The 18,871-nt window shown below is 36.6% G+C and overlaps 1 protein-coding gene across 4 annotated transcripts in view; it reads right to left on the bottom strand.

The window, feature by feature from the left end:
* ZRANB1 (zinc finger RANBP2-type containing 1) overlaps positions 1-18,871 on the bottom strand; it is a 55,253-nt gene that overhangs the window by 26,535 nt on the left and 9,847 nt on the right. The window contains exons 2-3 of one of the 4 annotated variants that reach the window (XM_031461967.2): positions 10,529-10,703; positions 8,415-9,265 (exon numbers count right to left, since the gene is read on the bottom strand). The exons of 1 other annotated variant lie outside the window; for it this stretch is intronic. In XM_031461967.2, the coding sequence (XP_031317827.1) occupies positions 8,415-9,265; positions 10,529-10,569 (892 nt within the window). In that variant the 5' untranslated portion in view covers positions 10,570-10,703. Of the gene's footprint in view, positions 1-8,414; positions 9,266-10,528; positions 10,704-18,871 lie in introns of those variants that run through there. 2 more of the 4 variants (XM_031461968.2, XM_031461969.2) reach the window with 2 other exon arrangements.

Genomic DNA, 18,871 nt, shown 5'->3' with positions numbered 1-18,871 from the left:
GTTAATGAAGTGACTTTTGGAAAGCCCCTAAGGATGGAAGCTGGTTGCCTGAGGAACCAACCCTGTGTCCAGAGGCTTGGAACCTCTGGGGACGGGAGAGGGGCTGGAGGCTGACACAATCACCAGTGCCCAGTGATTTAATCTATCTTGCCTCCATAAAAATCCCCAATATGGGACTTGGATAGCTTCCAGATCAGTGAACATGTGGAGGTACTGGGAGAGTGGCAGCCAAGAGGGCATGGGAAGCCCCTTCCTTTGCCCTGTGCATCTCTTCTACCTGGCTCTTCCTGGGTTATATCATTTTATAATAAACCAGTTATCTAGTAAGTAAAATGTTTTCTGTGAATCCTTATAACAAACTAATTGAAGGAGGAGGTTGCAGGAACCTACAATTTACAGCTGATAATCAGAAACACAGGTGACAACCTGGACTAGCCAACTGACATCTGAAGGGGCAGGGGAGACAGTCTTGTGAAACTGAGTCCTTACTCTGCAAGATCTGATGCTATTTCCAGGTAGACAGTGTCAGAATTGAGTTAAATTGTGGGACACCTAGCTGGTGTCTGGAGAATCTGAGAATTGCTTGGCTTCGGAATCTGCCCCCATCCACTCCCATATTCACACACATTTGGTGGCCGTTAGTGCTATGAATGTAGTGCAAGGCTGGAGACACACAGAAGTAAGTTTTCCCTTACAAACACACTTATAATCATCTTTGTCCAGAAACAGATTAATAACATGGCTACATCATATTCAGCAAGTCAGTAATCCTCTCTATGCCTCAACTTCCCTCATTATATAACAAAACAGACACTCCTGTTTACTCACTGAATCAGCGAAGGTTAAGTTAAATTTTTCTGAAATTGTCATAGATGCTACAAGATGCTATCTGTAATTTTTTTAATGTTATCTGTATTAATTTCCTATTGCTGCTTCTAACAAGTTACTGTAAATTTAGGCTTAAAACAATACAATTTTTTATCTTAAAATTGGGAAAGGTCATTAGTTCCACATGGGTCTGACTGGGCTAAGATCAAAGTATGCTCCATGGGGAGGCGCTAGGGGACCCTTGTCATTTCTACCTTCTAGATGTTGCCCACATTCCTTAGCTCATGACCTCGAATCACTAAAACCTCTGCTTCTCCTCTGTGACCCTCATCCTCCCATCTCTTTCACTTACAAAGAACCACATGACTACACTGGGCCCACTTAGATAATCTGGATAATCTCTCCATCTCAAGGTCCTTAACTACATCTACAAAATCCCTTTTGCCATGTAAAGTAGCATATTCACAGATTATGGGAATTAGGATTTAGACATCTTGGAGGGCCAGAGTATGTCATTCTGCCTGCCACACTATTTAAATCAGCCATGTAAATCAGAGAATACCCAACGAAGGTGGGGAGAGGCACCTATAAGGAAGTCAAGTACTGGGCAAGAAAATAATACAAATTTGGAGATTAACTCATCATTAATAATTCACTTCTCAAGATACCTAATGTTTTGTGTTTTCAGATAAATCATCAATAAAATACCTGTGGAGTAATTAATAATTTTTAAGGCTAAGGAGTACTTACTGAACTAGAAAATAGAAGCCTCTATTTTTTTCTTTCAATAATTTATATCCTAAGTCTCCTCTAAAGCTAAAACGTCAGCCACAAAGATGTCTGAATAAATGGATAAAGTCACTATTGTGTCTTATGTCAAGGATTTCTTTTTGTTTTGATGTGGTAATTTTCTTGGTATAAATCACCCTATTATCATTCCAGTGTACAGTACTACCATTTCTCAAAAACTAATCTTACATGACCTTTTCTTGCACTGAAGTTAATTTAATTTTGTTTGGGTTATTGTACAACACTCCTTTCATCTGACCAGACACTGTATCTCAAAACTAGGAATTAGAAAAGTCATCGTAGAAGATTACAAACTGCAACCGATTTGTTTTTTCAGATGCAATACTGTGATTTATAGGAAACATCATTCAGATGACCAAATATATATATATATATATTTGGTTTTCATCCCCAGTTCTTGGCTCAAAGCTCCCCAAAAATCCTTAAAATTTCCTGAGTGATAAAAGCAGTAGGATAATATTTGGTCTCTGGTCCTTAGTCCCTGAAAGCATTTCAGGGGAGGTGACTTCTGGATCCCACCCAAGGATGGGGGCTAGTTGCCAGGGGGGGCCAGCCCCTTCATAGGGCAGGAACTTTCAGTCCCACGCCTTTCCCCACCTAGACCTCTAGGGAGGGGAGAGGGGCTGGAGGTGGAATCAATCGCCAGTGGCCAATGATTTATGTGATGAGGCCTCCATAAAAACCCAAAAGGACAGGATTTGGAGGGCTTCCAGGCTGGTTAAGATCTGAAGAGAGTGGCACTTGGAAAGAGCATCATGGAAGCTCCATGCCCTTTCCCCACACCTTGGCCCTCTACATCTCTTCCATCTGGATGTCCATCTGTATCTTTTATCATATCTTTTTATAATAAACTGGTAATCCAGTAAATAAATTTTTTCTCTTAGAGTTATGTGAGGTGTTCTAGCAAATTAATCAAACCCAAAGTGTGAATCTCTGACGTATAGCCAGTTGGTCAGAAGCACACAACCTGGGCTTTGCAACTGGTTTCTGAACTGGATGGAAATCTTCTGGGACTGAGCCTCTTCACCTGGGGAATCTGATTCTATCTCTGGGTAGACAGTATCAGAATTGACTTGAATTCTCAGACACCCTGCTGGCCTTTGAGAACTGGTTGTTGGTGTGGAGAAGCCCATCCCCCCCTACACACACACACACACACACACACACACACACACACACACACACACTGTTGTGTTGGAACTGGGTCTGGGAACGCTTTTTCAGAGAAAGAAAAATAACACTAATACAACCTTAATGGTTTACTTCCTTGAGAAAAACCATCCATAATTTTTAACACCAATACCAAAATAAATATCTAAAATTGAAAATATCTAAAAATGTAATAAGCCTATATATTGCTAATTTTTGTTAAAAATGAAAAAGTATTACTGAAACCAAATAGACAAATACATTCTGACATATTTAATAGTGTGCAAGTTTTAGGTATTTCTACAGCTGTATCTGACACTCTAGAGAAGACAGGTATATTTGACACTGAATACAGGTTTCCAGCAGGGGGGCCAAAATACAACTGGCATCAATACAGAAAATAACTGCCACAAATAATAAATTTTCAACACAAGTTATTAGAGGGGGGGAGAGCAAATGTAACATATTTTTGCAGACAACTTGCAAGAAAAATTTAATTCTAATAAATTTCCTATGTTTTCAAAATCTTAAATTTTTAGACACACCAAAGTTTTGCTCAATAATAAGTCTACAACCCTCATGATGCCATTTCAACATGTTTCTTGATAACAAGGTTCTGGGTTAGCTCCCATGACAGTGATTCTCAACATGGTACACAAGAACACACTGGAGGTCATCCCAAAGCTAGGGAGCAATGGGAGATGGTAATGATGTGTATGTAAGGCCACTGCATGAGGCAACTGAACATTTCAGCAACAAAATTCCAGTTCCAACATGTACTTATTATACAAGCATGATTCTCTTCCCCCTATGCCTTCAATACCACTCCCCTCCCACCGTCCCCAATAACAAGTCCTCCCCAGCTTCATCAGCAGGGTCACTAGACAAGCTAACCATAAGAAACACACAAGACGAAATGCCAAGTAGGCAGCAACAGGTCCAGTGACAATTGAATAAAAATTTTTCGAGTAAAATTGGATGATTTTTTTTATAATTCATCAAATTATCAAATATTCATCAGTAAAGGAAGAAAGATGGAGAAATTAAATGTAAAGAGATTTGACTTCAGACTTTCTATATCCATAGACTGCCTCCTGATAAACTGACGCCTCTCTACTCTTTCCAATAAAACCCAATCAGACCTACTGGACCTACTTTCTCTGGCTTCACCTGACAGAAGTCAAGCTGGCTCCCAATGGGTTGAGCCCCGGATAGTCTGTAAGGAGAAAAATACAGAAAACTAGAATTCAGGAGAGAAGCAAAAAGGTCTATTTGTAGAAATATCTATTTGTCCAGATTCCAGTTTCCACAAAAGTTTATTTGTTGATTAATTAAACAAAAATCTGAACACCTGCTATGTGCCAGGCACTGTTCTGGGTATTAGGAAGATACAGCTGTAGAAAAAAAAGACAAAATTCCTGGCCTTCATAAAGCTTAAATTCTAAGAGACAGACAGACATACAAAAAGTGATTTCTGTTAAGAGTATTAGAAGGGGACTATTGCTGTGAAAAAAATTAAAATTGGGGGAAAGGGGCACAGGACAGGGCTCAAATTTGAGATGTAGCAGTCAGAGAAGACTCACTGAGAAGGTAATGTGTGAGAAAAGACCTGAAGAAGTAAATTAGCTAATCCCATCACCTACTGGAAACAACAAGTATAAAGTCTTTAATCTTATCTGCAGATGAGAAAGGTAACTAGAGTGGCTGGAGTGAAAGAGTGAGGCTGAAAGCAAAAGATGACGTCAGAGGAAAACTGTGTGTGAGTGTGCATGTGCATGTGTGTGCACGCGCGCCCCTGTAAATAAAAATGGGGAAAGGGGGTACGGGACATAGAGCAGAGAGCACCTATAAAATTGGCTTTTCCTCTGAGCAACACAAGGAATCACTGGGGGATTCTGAGCAGAGTTTTAGAAGAGCAGCCCCTACGCGGAGAACAGTGTGTAAAGGAGGACAAGGACAAAGGGGATCATGGCATGGACCAGAGCAGTGAGAGGTGGCCAGATTCTGAATATATTTTGAAGACAGAGCCAGTAAGAATGGAGTGTTAAGAGAAAAAGAGGAATATCAAGGATGACCAAGGCTTTGCGCACAGCAAGTAAAACAGTAACTTGTGAATATGAAAATGAATATATGTATGTTCATGTATGACTGAAGCATTATGCTGTACACCAGAAACTGGCACACTGTAAACCGACTAATTTTAATAAAAATACACATATACAAAAATGATAACTTGCCATAGACAAAGATGAAGGAGTGAGAGAACAGATTTGAGAAGAGACCTGTTCAGTTGTAGCCTGAGTTTGAAATGAGTTTGAAATACTAATATCCAAGGGAAGATGTTGTACAGACAACTGGATATAAAAGTCTATGGTTCAGGAATACAAGAAGTTATTACACACATTTAATTTGGGATTCTTATCTGGCCCTGGATCTTGGGGTCATGAATTTAAATGTTCTTCTAAAGAGTAACTGATTCAATACAACAGCGAAACTAAAGTGGTGTGTTAGGTAGTGCTGCCCTATTCTCTAGGGACATAGCATTTATCCAGACTATGATTTGTGCCAACGTGACCTCCCAGAAAATAACCTGGCACCACGCTGTAGACATTCCAGAGACAACTGCACACGTAAATTCACACCTCTGCCTTTACTGTTTTGGCTCCCCTTCCCAGATCCCACTTTTACTGGTGTCAGGTTTTGGCACTGCTGTCCCCAACGTCCTCTCACCACATAAGATAATACGACTTTTGTGAAACTTATACCCAGCAGTCATGTAAAAGATACTTGCTTAAAAATGTTGAAGCTTTATCTTACTTTCGCCTCCTCAATACTGAATCTTCCTCATTCCCATTTTACTAGCTACAAAGCTGGCCTGAGGTTAAGATTTTTTTTCTCAATTTCAAATAGGAAACTCTCACATTTCATACTTAGTGTATATACTTTGGGGATGATTTTTTTAGTACACGTGCTGCCAAAGTGAGCACTGAGATGGTTTTTTTTTAATGTCTAACATAAATAAACCATAATATACCACATCTAATGAAACCTGGAGCACATAAGGCAGGCAGAAAGGAGAAGTAAAGATTAATTTTCAATATATGTGGGCTTCTGTTAGTTAAGCAAATATAATATAAACAACTAAAACAAAGTTTTTAACATATCTCAGTGATGTTTACAAATCAGGATGTAACTACTCAATAAAGACAGGTCCGTTATCTTTCATACAACAGTCCAGAACCATGTTATGTAGTGCACAGTCAAAAATATTTGCTAACAGGAAAGACATAATCCACATTACCAAGAATCAAATACAATCAATCCTTGGCCCTAAGAACCTAAAACTCTGGAGTATATGGGAACAGGGACTTAATGACAAAAACTGTTCTGCAAATGAAACAGGCCAAATCTAATACTGGTCCTGCTAAGAGGAGTTCTTGTTCAGCTATTAACATGCAGAGAGGTACAAGAATGATTACTCAAAAGAAGCAGATATATGGAAAGTAACAGCAGCACCAAGAAGACAGGTAGTCACAGACAAGAAGTAACAGGCATAAAGACAAAGTTATATTGATCAATCTAACTCGCGTGTGTCAAAGAGAAAAAATATTTCAAATCAGGGGTTCTTATCATAAGATCTACTAACTTCAACAAACAGTGAACCTCTGATTCCTGAAAGATTCTATGACCCCAAAAGAGGTTAAGAATCACTGCAATGTAGTTCTTACCATCTATAAACTTACACATACTAAACACCACTTTGTAGTAAATGAATACATAGTACACTACTGCCTGCAAAAATGATTCTAAGAGTGTTCCAAAAGGCATACAGGTAATTAAAGGACAATCACACCCAGATACAAAAGATCACATAACGTAAGATTCCATTTATATGGAGTATCTAGAATAGGTATATCCACTGAAACAGAAAGCAGACTAGTGACTATCAGGGACTCAGGGTAGGAGAGAATGTGGAGTAAGTGCTTAAATGGGTACAGGGTTTCCTTTTGGGGTGATGAAAATGTTTCAGAACTAGACACGATGGTGGTTATGTAATACTGTGACTGCACTTAAATGTCACTGAATTGTTCACTTTCAAAATGGTGAATTTTATGTTATGTGAATTTGTCCTCAATTTTTAAAAATTTGTAATAAACAAACCCTTTTGTATCTCCTGCTTTAAAAAAAAAAAAAGACATTCACACCATATGTGGTACCCCAATTTGGGGAGAGAGGAAAAATATCAGTGGGATGTAATGGTACAACACAGCAAAGACAGCTCAGCGCACTTTCATCCCTTGTCCTCAGAATAGGAGGAAACTGGAGCTAACAGTTACTAAGTGCCTACTGTGTTTGGTGTTCAGAAATCAACTGGGACATTTTTTTTTCTGCCAGGACAAAACTAAAATAAAAAACTGAGATTTCTTGAAATCTACTCTTAAGACTTGCAGTTTCATATAGTTATGTATTCCATATTCTTAGGGCTATATTCAGGGAGCTAAACAAAAGGAATTAGCACTAGAAAAAACATATACATACAGCTAAACTATGTTTAAGAGTTAGCTGTTGTTCCATACAATATTTAACTTTAATAGTCACTCAAAATTTTCTTTACAAAATTGAATGTCAAAGCAAGCACCCCATCCAAATAATTTAAATCATACAATCCAAATAGCTAATGTACTAAGAAAGAAAGAAAGAAAGAAAGAAAGAAAGAAAGAAAGAAAGAAAGAAAGAAAGAGAAAGAAAGAGAGAAAGAAAGAAAGAAAGAAAGGGAGAGAGAGAGAGAGAGAGAAAAAGAGAAAGAGAGAAAGAGAGAAAGAGAGAAAGAGAGAAAGAAAGAGAGAAAGAAAGAGAGAAAGAAAGAGAGAAAGAAAGAAAGAAAGAAAGAAAGAAAGAAAGAAAGAAAGAAAGAGAGTCAAATAACTGCTTTTGTGAATTACATCACAAATAATTAACTCACAATGTCAGTAACTGGAGAAAACCCTGCTCTCACATAACATGTCTCTGTCCCTTAACAGCTCTGAGCCAGTAACTGGGACCAATATCCAGAATTTCCTTAGAAAAGCACTAAAACACAAAACACACAAATCATAATTTGTACTATGGAATCAGCTGGCCACGTGAAATCAGTTTCATTAAGTTTGCAAATATTCACTACATGACATTCATGCTAAATTAACATGAATATTTTCAAGGTCAATATTATGTTGGTTCAACTTCTTGGAGTCACACATTTTTGTGATATTTTTAACATCTGACTAAAGCATCTATCATCACAAGATGCTCATACTGTTTGCAAACACTCTGAAGCAGCAGCTGGTGTTCCTCAGTCACTTGTTGTAATAAACAGAGTAGCAGTTTTAAACTCCAGGTATATATTTTACTACTGATATATAAAAATTTTGCTTTAACTTAAAAGTGTTTCTCCCTAAAGATGGAGAGACACATGCACAACGAAATGGGAGGCAATTTAGGACAAAGTTATGACAAGATCAGAAATAGATTCTTACGCATGCATACTGGGAGGATAACGATCATGCTGAATGAACTAAATGCTAAATAATACTGACCCTCCTTGTACCTTGTATCTTCTCCCATCCCATTCAGAAAATGCAAAAACTTACCCACACAAGCACTGAGGAATAGCCAATCAGTCTTTTTCATTCTGTTTTTAATTTGTTTTAGTTTTTTGAAGTCCACTTCAAGTTCCTCCTTGCTGCCAACAGCACCAGCCAATTCAATCCTCTGAAAATCCATTTTCATCTCAGAGTCCCGTTTCGTAGTAGGTGGTGATCTTCTTTGGCTGTTACCACTGCTACAGCTTCCTCTCCATCGAGCCCTGTCTTGCTCATTTATTATTGAAGAAGCCTCTTCAGTCTCTGCCAACTCGATTGCCTCAATATTATTAGGTCTGGGATGATCGCAAACAACACATTTTTTAGCCTTGGCCCAGTTTTCATATGTGCAAATAGAACAAGTCCAATGCTGGGTCCTTGTGTTCAGTTTATTTCGATCATTGTATTCCTCGCACGGATCAACAGAAAAAGCAACTGGTCTTGAACCAGATCCTGAGGATTGAGGAGATTCTGTGGGACTCCTGGTCCTACGCTGGGATAAGCACTGAGTGCATCTGATTGCTCTTGGCCAGTTCAAATATGTGCACATGTGGCATGACCATTTATTTGCATTTTCTATGCTGTACGAAGACTTAACCCTTGGTCGTGCACTAGAGTCTGGACATATCAAAGGACTACTGCCCCCTTCGGTGCTGGAAGGATCCCAATCTCTACCAACATCACTTGAACCACTTTTAAATGGATCTTCTGTAATAATTGTTCCACTAGGTCTTTGGGCACGGCACATAGTACACTTGATTGCAGATGGCCAGTTTTCATACGTACAATATTCACAAGCCCACTTGATTCCACGTTCTGACATTGTGCACTTCTTGAAGTGAGTTATGTCAGGCAGGAAGCTATAAATAATTAGGACATGGTTATTAAAACAGTAACTACGTAATCTCACCTCTGAAAATATGTCCAAAATATAAAAGTACCCTTCAACTTATAAAACATCAATTTCTCAAAAGATGCAAGGAACATTTCATACTGAACTACTCTTTTCTTAAAATTTCTGGAGATAAGTTCTCAAAGAAAAATCTTAGACCTGGGGATTTAATGAAAAACTATACTTTAGAGTGCAAGAGATAGGTAGAAGATAAAGGGAGGTTTGTTCCAAGAGGAAAGGCAGTTAAATCAGGAAGGCTCTAATAGAAACATTTAATTTCAGCCAGGTCATCATCATCAATTTAGAAAAATAACCAATAGTTTAAAAAGATTCGCAGGGAAAGGACAAAACACAAATCAAACATCTTAAACACATAATCATCCTAAAATTATGAGCAACATAGATGATTATGCTATCTAGGGAGAGTATCACAATGTTTGATTCCCTAAAGAACTCAGAAGATCAAACAAAGTCAATTCTTAATTCTATCATTCTTGCTAAGGGAGAAAAGCAGCCTGAAAGTGCTAATTATCCACTGCTTTTAATGAGCACAAGTAGCTTACAATTAACAAAGTAACACTGTGAAATAGGGATAAAGTTCCTTGATGGCCTATATCCTCAAAATCTCGTCCTGTCTAGAGTACGAAAAATAAAAACTGCACATCACCTATACTTGGGGCAAACAATCGACGGAACTAGCATAATCACTCCAATATAATTTTGAATATTTATACTCAAAATACTCAATATTTAAAATGTACTAAAAATTCAATGCATATTAAAAATGTATTCACTATTTAAAAGGCTCCTAAGAGCCACCCTGGGCTTTACTAAGACTACACTACAATGAATACTTTAACATTTAATGACAACTAATTTATAATGAAGCAACTTACATAGCAAATTTAATAACGGTTTTATTTAATGGCTTCAATTTAGACACTGGCCACCAAAGTAAGACTCCATTTTCTTAAATCCCTTCTCAATTGAATTAGTATCATCCTGCTATCTGTACTCAGAAAAGTGAAAGAAATCCTAGGCAGAGGAATAGAAGCTTTTCCTTCTCTTCCTCAGGGATTTTTCCTGAACCTGGAAAGCAGAATCTTTCACTTTGTAAGTGTATAATTAGGTCCTTGCTTGCCAAGTCCTCTGTTTATAGTGTAAACTGTGTTAAGAGGACAAACTATAAGAAAGGCTACTGTTTAATAGCTAAAATAAAAATCACACTTACTAAGATTTTAGTTTCCATGCTATAACCTCCACCTTGCACATGTTAGAATAAAAGTAAAGTTTATAAATCAGACCAAAGACCAGATTCAGGCTTCATGCTGGCTCAGATTCTGACTTCCTCAGGAGGTACTGCAAAACGTGGTAAGTGGTGCTGTATAACTGTGAATAGCTTATTCCTGTAAAGGAGACCAAAACTGGATTTCACTTGAAGCCTGCTACTTTATCCAAAAGTATTTATTTTTTTTAAAAGGCTTTATTTTAATAAATTCTCTATTTTAACTCTACTCATTTATTTTAATAGTGGACTACTATATTTGGAATTTTAATTTAACACAGCAATAAAATTAGTTAACTGATTTGGCTGGTCAGAGATAGGAAAGGCATTTTTCCCTAAAACCTTAAACATATGTGTATATGCACTAATATCATCATTAATATTAACTTGGTAGGACTAATAAGTCAATTTCTACCTGTATTACTTGTTATTACTGAAAGGGGAAAGGTGGTATAAGCCAAGTAAATAGAAAAAGCAAAAAACATTGCTTGTATTTAGCTTTGAAATATTTTTCTCCTTCAGCAACTGTATTTTCTTCTAACCAGGTAATTTATATTTATCTTGCTTAGATTTTTAAATTTAGTTTGTGCGCCCTGATTACACATAATCTGACAGCAATCCAAAAGTGTGCTGAAGGGCAAAGACTATAATAAACGCATCCATAAAATGCACAACTGAGATTTAATGGCAACTTTCATATTCAATAGGCAGTTTCTTCCTTTAGCTTCTCAGAAATGAAATATAAATAAATTACCTGCTCATGCTATTAGAAATTAAAATAAGTAAAAACTTATCATGACAAGAACAAATGACATAATGAACATATTCAGGGCTATACTACAAGTAATTTCAATATTTAACTTAAAATATTGACATTCAGAAATTCATGCTTGCTTTCTTATATCTTACTTTGATGTAGGTTCAACTAAACACTTTGTGGCCTTACATTATCTTAGCTAATCTTCATGGAATTACTGTGCCAGCATAACCTAGTTAAGTGAAGGTCTGACCAAAAAAACAAGCAGAAAAAAAAAAAAAAATCCTGCCACTGAAAAATAAAGAATCACTGTCATACATGCCTGGTAAATACCCTACCCTTCCCCCCACCAAAAAAAAAAAAAAAAATCCAGGTAGCTAAGCAATATCAAAATCAAGCTCAAGTGTTTTAAGGTAAGTGCATTGTAAGGGGGGAGGGTACAGCTCAAGTGGTAGAGTGCATGCCTGGCATGCACAAGGTCCTGGGTTCAATCCCCAGTACCTCCTCCTAAATAAATAAACCTAATTACCTCCCTCCCACAACCAAAAAAAAAAAAAAAAAAAGAAAAGATAAATGCATTATATTCGATAATGATGTATGTAGTATCCACTCAATTGGGAAATTGAGACTTCGCAGGAATACTGTTTTTCATAACTGAAAGCTAAAATTCACTGAAGGGGATTATCTGAGAGAGCCATCTTCACCTATGGTAATTACTAAATGGAATGGAAGAGTAAAGATAACATCAATTATGTGATTTTGCATTATTGAGATGAAATTAACACTAAGTACACTTTTTCTATTAGATGTCAAAACATCCGAAAAACATGAAATTTTTAACAGCAACCAGCTTTGAGTTAATATTATACACAAAAATAAAACTGTTACCAAGTATCTTGCAAATTAACACACATTCTTACACCCAAGTAAATTTAACTTATAAGTCTAATTTTTCATAAAATACAGATTTCCAAATTCTATCCAGTGAATCATATTTCAATTATTCAATACACAAAGCAACAATAAAACCTGTAAATATGAATCTTCTTTAAGGGGAACTAGACACAACTATTACTCTTAAAACAAATTATTTCATGGTTCAAATGCAATATTCCTTGGTTCAACTGCAATACCAGCAGTTGCGATCTTGTAGACCAAAAAGTCCATGAATCTATTTGCACATCAAGCTGTACTTGTAGACAGACTGAGTAACATCTCCAAGTATATCAGCCACTTTCCAGTATTAAATTCACAACTGCTTTGGATTATATACTTCCCATTTCAAACAACAAAGGCACAGGTATTACAGTGTTTGGATTGATAGCTGGGGAAAGGGAAAGGTTCATAATGGAATATTTTTTATATTTGCATGCTTAATAATGAACTCTTTAGGCCGTATTTATGAAACATTACTAAACACTGTAGAAGAAACGTATCTATATTTAAGTCAATTCCTCAAAATTATAGCTATACTACAAATTCCCTCAACGACCTACTAAAACCCTCTGGAGAACTAAAGAATGATCCTCACCAAGTAAAAACTCCTTAAGAAACAAACTGAGAAAAACTCAACTGCCAGTTAGTGTCAAATGGCAAGAAGTTATCCAAAGGAAGGACTGGTATCTCTGAGGTTTTGTATTAGCTTTATTAATATGTCTGTATTTAGTAATACATTAACTTATTAATACAAATTGTTGATATAAATATTAAACAACATAAATCTGTGGAGATTTACAAATGCTCAGAAAGCATCTTAAGGGAATCATGATGAAAGCTAAAACTAGAAGGATATTCCAAGCATGCTGAATTTTCAGATTCTATTAAAATACTACAAGTTAATTCTGAGCTGTAATATTTATATAAATAAAAAGTACTGCACTTAACTCTTAAGCCAAAAATCCCACATAGTCATTTCCTCTTTTCTCCTCAGCATCTTTCTGTATCACTGTCTTCCTCACACCAGTCAACTGAAAAAACAACTGGTCTTGAGGATAATGGTGAACCCTGTATCTACAAACCTACCTCATTTCAGGGCTCCAATAGCTTATCACATCTTACATTAAACCTCTTATCTTCCTCCCACAACAAACCCCTACCCTGACTTCTCCAGTTTCCATTAAGGACACCATTAATACTCCTGCACGCAGCACAGAAACTCAGGCTCATCTTGAATTCTGCCTTCTCCCCAAAGATTCTCTCTAATGGTTTCTGTCCAATCAGCTCTTTTCTTTCCATTTCAGCTGCCATCAACCTTTTCTCAGCTCAGGTCAGTACTACTGTAATAGCCTCCTAAGCGCCTTCCCTTTCTAAATCCATCCAACTCACCGCTACCAGAATAATCCTCCTAATAACAAGTTCCTCCTTCTAAAGCTCTGCTGTTAACAGTACAAACTTTCAACTCTTTCCCATCACAGAAACACAGCACACACACCCTAGGCTCATTTGTGTACCACCACCCCTCCCTGATACACACATGAAGGCCTTAGAAACAAGCACAACAGACACATATCCTCACTTCTGGCATATCCTACCCATTCTTTAAGACTCAGTTCAAATCTCACTTCTCTTGTGAAGTTTTTTTCAAATCACTTGAAGTACACTCCAAGCAACCACACTTCTACTGACATCTGGCACTTACTGTATCAACTCCTGAGGCTAGCTTCTAAACCACTGATTTGTGTGTTTTCCCTGTATAATTTCCTCCCCTCAGTTTTCAATCAGGTAGTCAAGCTTACAAAAACTCTGGCTCAGGGATTCTAGTGGCATGGAATGTGGACCAGCCCTAAATTTAGTGTAACTCAGAGAAGAGACCACACCAAGTGACCTGAACAAAATAAACACTGGAGCTCTTGAGCCACCTCAGGCAAAAAGGAGAAATTCTAGAGGACAGGGTCCATTCTTATGGCACGATCTCTTTGCCACTAATAACTAGGTGACAAGCCATAGGCACTCATGAACTGGTTAACTATGCAAGTCCTGCAGTATCAAGGACACTAGTCTGCAAACTTTTGTGATCATTAAATATCCACTGAAAGTACTAAATCTCTGTGAAATTATGTGTAGATAATCAAGAATCAATATGTCTCAAAAACATGCTGACTGTCCTCCCACTCACCGATCGCTGTTATCTCTGTTATCTGTATCTAACAAAGAAATCTGAACTAAACATACTTGCTAAGGCCCTTTCCCAGGAATGTGTAGGCAAGATGGACATAATAAATCTAGTTAAAATAGTTAAATAACTATCGTAGTGAACTTGGCCTTATTGGCACTATGCCTTAATTAACTAAGGCAATTAGCAGTACAACCAATACATCTAATGTCATTCCAACCAAACCTAAGTCCTTAAAAATAACACAGAACATAAAGTTTATATTTCAGTAAGCCAACATTACATTAATTAGGAAAAACTGTAAGAAAAGTTACAATGCTAATGGTTTTCCTTTTAAACCACTGGATAATTAGCAATCCACTGATTAGAATGAAAAAGATATACCGACACAAATCTCACACGAAACAACAGTAACGCTCTTTTTAAAAAATCTATCTTCTAGTCATTTCAAGAGGAATTCTAACTCTTTACATATTAAGGCTTTATCTGTAATTTGGCCAACTTCCCTCTGTACGCTTCAGTTCCTAGACAATACCAAGAAAGGAAGAAGGAGTAATAAATTCATATATACATATATGTATGTACATACACAATATGTGTGTGTGTGTGTGTGCAAATAACCAGATAAAATATTTTCCTTCTGCTCAGGACACCTGCAATTTAAATAGATGAAAGATGACTACAGTTTTCTCAAACACAGATGGAAGTGGGGAGATTATCTCCAAGAGTGCATATCAACCCAGCATTTAAAATACAACAACTGTTGCAAGAGCTGTGAACATACTACCTCATTCAGAATTTGATTCCTTTCCTTACCTTATCCATTCTCTGTTCACACTGAACAGATCAGTCCCAATTAACAATATCCACAGGAACTGAGAATCACTACTAAACCTAGCCCAACTAAAGGCGATCATTTACTGTGCGCTGTTATGTTATCTGCGTGACAGAAGAAGGAGGTGTTCAAAACTTTTAATCAGTGAGTTCTGATATAAAAGAAAGAAAAGAACTGAAAAGCAGAGAGAACCAAATGAATGAAATATTCCAAGGCAAAACCAACTCAGAGCTAGTATCTTGTCCAAAAACATCTCTTTCCCAACACAATTTTGTTCAAGATTGTCATTTTGCCTTACTTCCAATCATAAAAGTTATCTAAATAAAACACTTACTTTATAAATATAAGATATTTACAAACAGTATTTATTAATAATGTGAAGTCATTCAATTGGATCACTTTTCTAATAATTCCTACTGTGATGAATAACAGGAAAATGGGGTGGGGCTTTTGTGAGTTGGATTTTCACTGCAGGGACAGAGAACAAATAGAGGCAAAGGTTTAGCAAAGAACAACTTGGCAAGGAATGCCACAGACAGCAGTAAGCTGAAGGGACTGCTTACTCAACCATTAGAGGTGGATGAATATCTAGGTGAACTTCACCTATTTCACAATTTTGCCAGGGTCAGCCTTATCCAACTTAGAAAACAGCTAAAAATTAAGGATTTACTATATGCCAGACATTGTTCTAGGCACTGTACATATACAGTAACTAACCATCAGAACCCTATGAAACAGGTACTATTACCACCAATTTTAAAGATTGGAAACAGGAAAAGAGAAGTGGAGTAACTTCCTGAAGTCACAAAGCTACTAAGCGGCAGAGCCAAGATTTGAACCGGGGCATTCTGGCTCTGAAGTCTGTACAATACTGATGATGTAATAAATGTACATTTATACTGCAGCCCATGGTCACCTACTGCCATTATCCAGAATTTGGATTATTCGTAAACTACACTGAGTTTGACTGACTAATCTTTGCCAGATGACTTATGACAAACAATATTTAAACAAGCAAACTTAAAAAAAACACATCAACACACATTTTGCTCAAATTTTAGCTTTTTAAAATTGAATAATATCTTTCCAAAGCTTATCTAGATTGAGAACCATTGCAAAATGCCTAAAAAGTAAGCAGGACCCAGAAAAGTTATTTATAAAATAAGATATACTCAATTTTACATCTAAAATTGAGTGAAAAAGACAACTTGAAGTATTCACCACGGTTTGAGACAATAAAATATCTTAAGTATTTTTTAAAATTTCTTTTAGGGGGCAGGTAATTAGGTTGGTTGGTTTGTTTTTAACGGCAGTACTGGGGACTGAACCCAGGACCTTTGCATGGTAAGCACGCACTCTACCTCTCAGCTATACCCTCCCCCCAAATACCTTAAGTATTTTTAATTTTGGAGGCAATTCCTCTGGAAGAAAATATTAATAAAAATCAGTTTGACTTCTCTTAAACCAATACACTAATCCAGATTACTAAAGAAACCACAGCACGTCAATTAAAATAACAGAAAGCCTTTCATTTCCATTCAGACAACTGAAAAAGGGAAAAGTCTCCCCATATGACAGGTGTGTGTATAAATTACACTAAATATACAAGGCCTTGTTTGGGGGGGGGGTGATTAGGTTTATTTATTTATTTATTTATTTTTAATGGAGCTACTGGGGATTGAACCTAGCACCTCATGCATGCTAAGCATGTGCTCTACCACTTGAGCTATACCCTCCCCCCCGCATGGCCTTGTTTTATAGGAAAACAAAGAGTGACTGTAAGATAGTAAACAAGTAATTTTTCTCTTAGAGCTTCAATTTTCTCATCTGCGAAAAAATGAATGAGTTAATAAACAAGATGAGCTCCAGAAGCTCCACCTCGAATACTGAACTCCAACTCGCAGTCTCACATTTTTCTATGTAAAGACTCACTTTAAAATCGTTTATTAAATTTATTTTGCAAATGCTCTATTTCCAAAGACAATGAAAACATTTTTTAACTTTTCCCTGTTCCATTTGTGACAAGTACTGATAATTTTAAAATATATACTAAAGTTAATGATCGCTTAATAGAGCTAAGCATTTAACACAACATTGTAAAATGACTATAACTCAATAAAAAGTTAAAAAAACAGATCTAAGCAGTATCAAAATCCTATTTTTGAAATAAAGCTTTCATACATACATACAGCATACCACTTATGAATTATGTGTGCCAAATAATAATAGGTGTCAATTTTGAATGTGATCGAGCTTTCAGATCTAACTACCAGTTTACAGGATCACAGGGGACAGAGGCACAAACTGATTCCATGGAGATGCAATCAGCAAATCCCTATGGGTTTCTGTGTGTGTGCGTGCGTGTGTGTGTATGTGTGTGTTAAAATTAACATACATGTTAAAAATTAATTTGAACACTGATTTGATATTAGAAGCTATTAAAAACATAAGGCGTGGTTAACAGTATGGTACGTATGCCTTTTCAAGAGTTCTCTTAAGACATACATATTGAATTATTTACAGTGTTATGTCTTGAATTTCCTTTAAAATAATCCATTGGGAAGAAGAAGGAATATAAATGAAACAAGACTAGCCATGTGTTGATAACTGGGTGATGGATACACGAGAACTCATTCTCTTAGTCCCTCTCTCTCTCCCTCTCCCTCCTTCTCTCTCTCTCTCTCTCTACATATGTTTGAAATTTTTCATAACAAGAATTTTTTAAAGTATATCAAGAAGGTAACAAATGCTGTTCTAGACTAAGAATTAAGGCTTACATTGCTAAGACTGGAAAAGGAGCAGGAAGCAGTATACTATATATTGTTAAGATTGCTTCTCAAAATTTGGTCCAGGGCCCTGTGATATTCTATGAACTGTTTACTAATCTGTAGAGAAATTGAGAGTAAGCACTTACAAACTTTTATAGGAATTTTACAGAATAATTTTGACTGTTGAATCTACTAAAAAAAATCTGCGCTTGTGTTCGAGAAGCAATGTTAAAACACTGAAAAACTTATGAACATAGCTTCTCTCTACGACTTGCAGGTACAGTTCATAAAAGAGAGGAAATACCTCAAAATATGAACCAAAGTTTATTTCAGACTAAACTTGCAGATGATTATCACACTTCAGAAAACTAAGAGACTTAAACCAAAGTGATAAAAATCTGTCTTTTCAATGTTTCTCATGATCACAGATGCAAAAACCCTCAACAAAATATTAGCAAATCAAATTCAACAAAAGAATTACACACCACAACCAAACAGGGTTTATTCCAGATGTACAAGGCTAAGGCTAGTTCAATGTTCAAAAATCAATTAACAGAATCCATCATATCAATAGGCTAAAGAAAAAAAAAATCACATGATCACCTGAATACATGCAGAAAAGGTATCTCACAAAATGTAATGCATGATTCAAAAAAAAAGAAAAACCTCTCAGCAGGCTTCAGGGGAACCATCTCAATGTGACAAAGAGCATGTCAGAAATTAGAATCCTTCCAGCTAGTATCAGTAATAAAGCAAAGATGTCCCCTCTCACCACTCCTTTTACATGTCAAAGTGGAAATTCTAACTAATGCTGTAA

Source organism: Camelus dromedarius, chromosome 8 (genome assembly GCF_036321535.1).
Source record: "Camelus dromedarius isolate mCamDro1 chromosome 8, mCamDro1.pat, whole genome shotgun sequence".
NCBI lineage: Eukaryota > Metazoa > Chordata > Mammalia > Artiodactyla > Camelidae > Camelus > Camelus dromedarius.
Note: the sequence above shows the minus strand (reverse complement) of the source record. Positions and strands in the feature narration are given on the sequence as shown.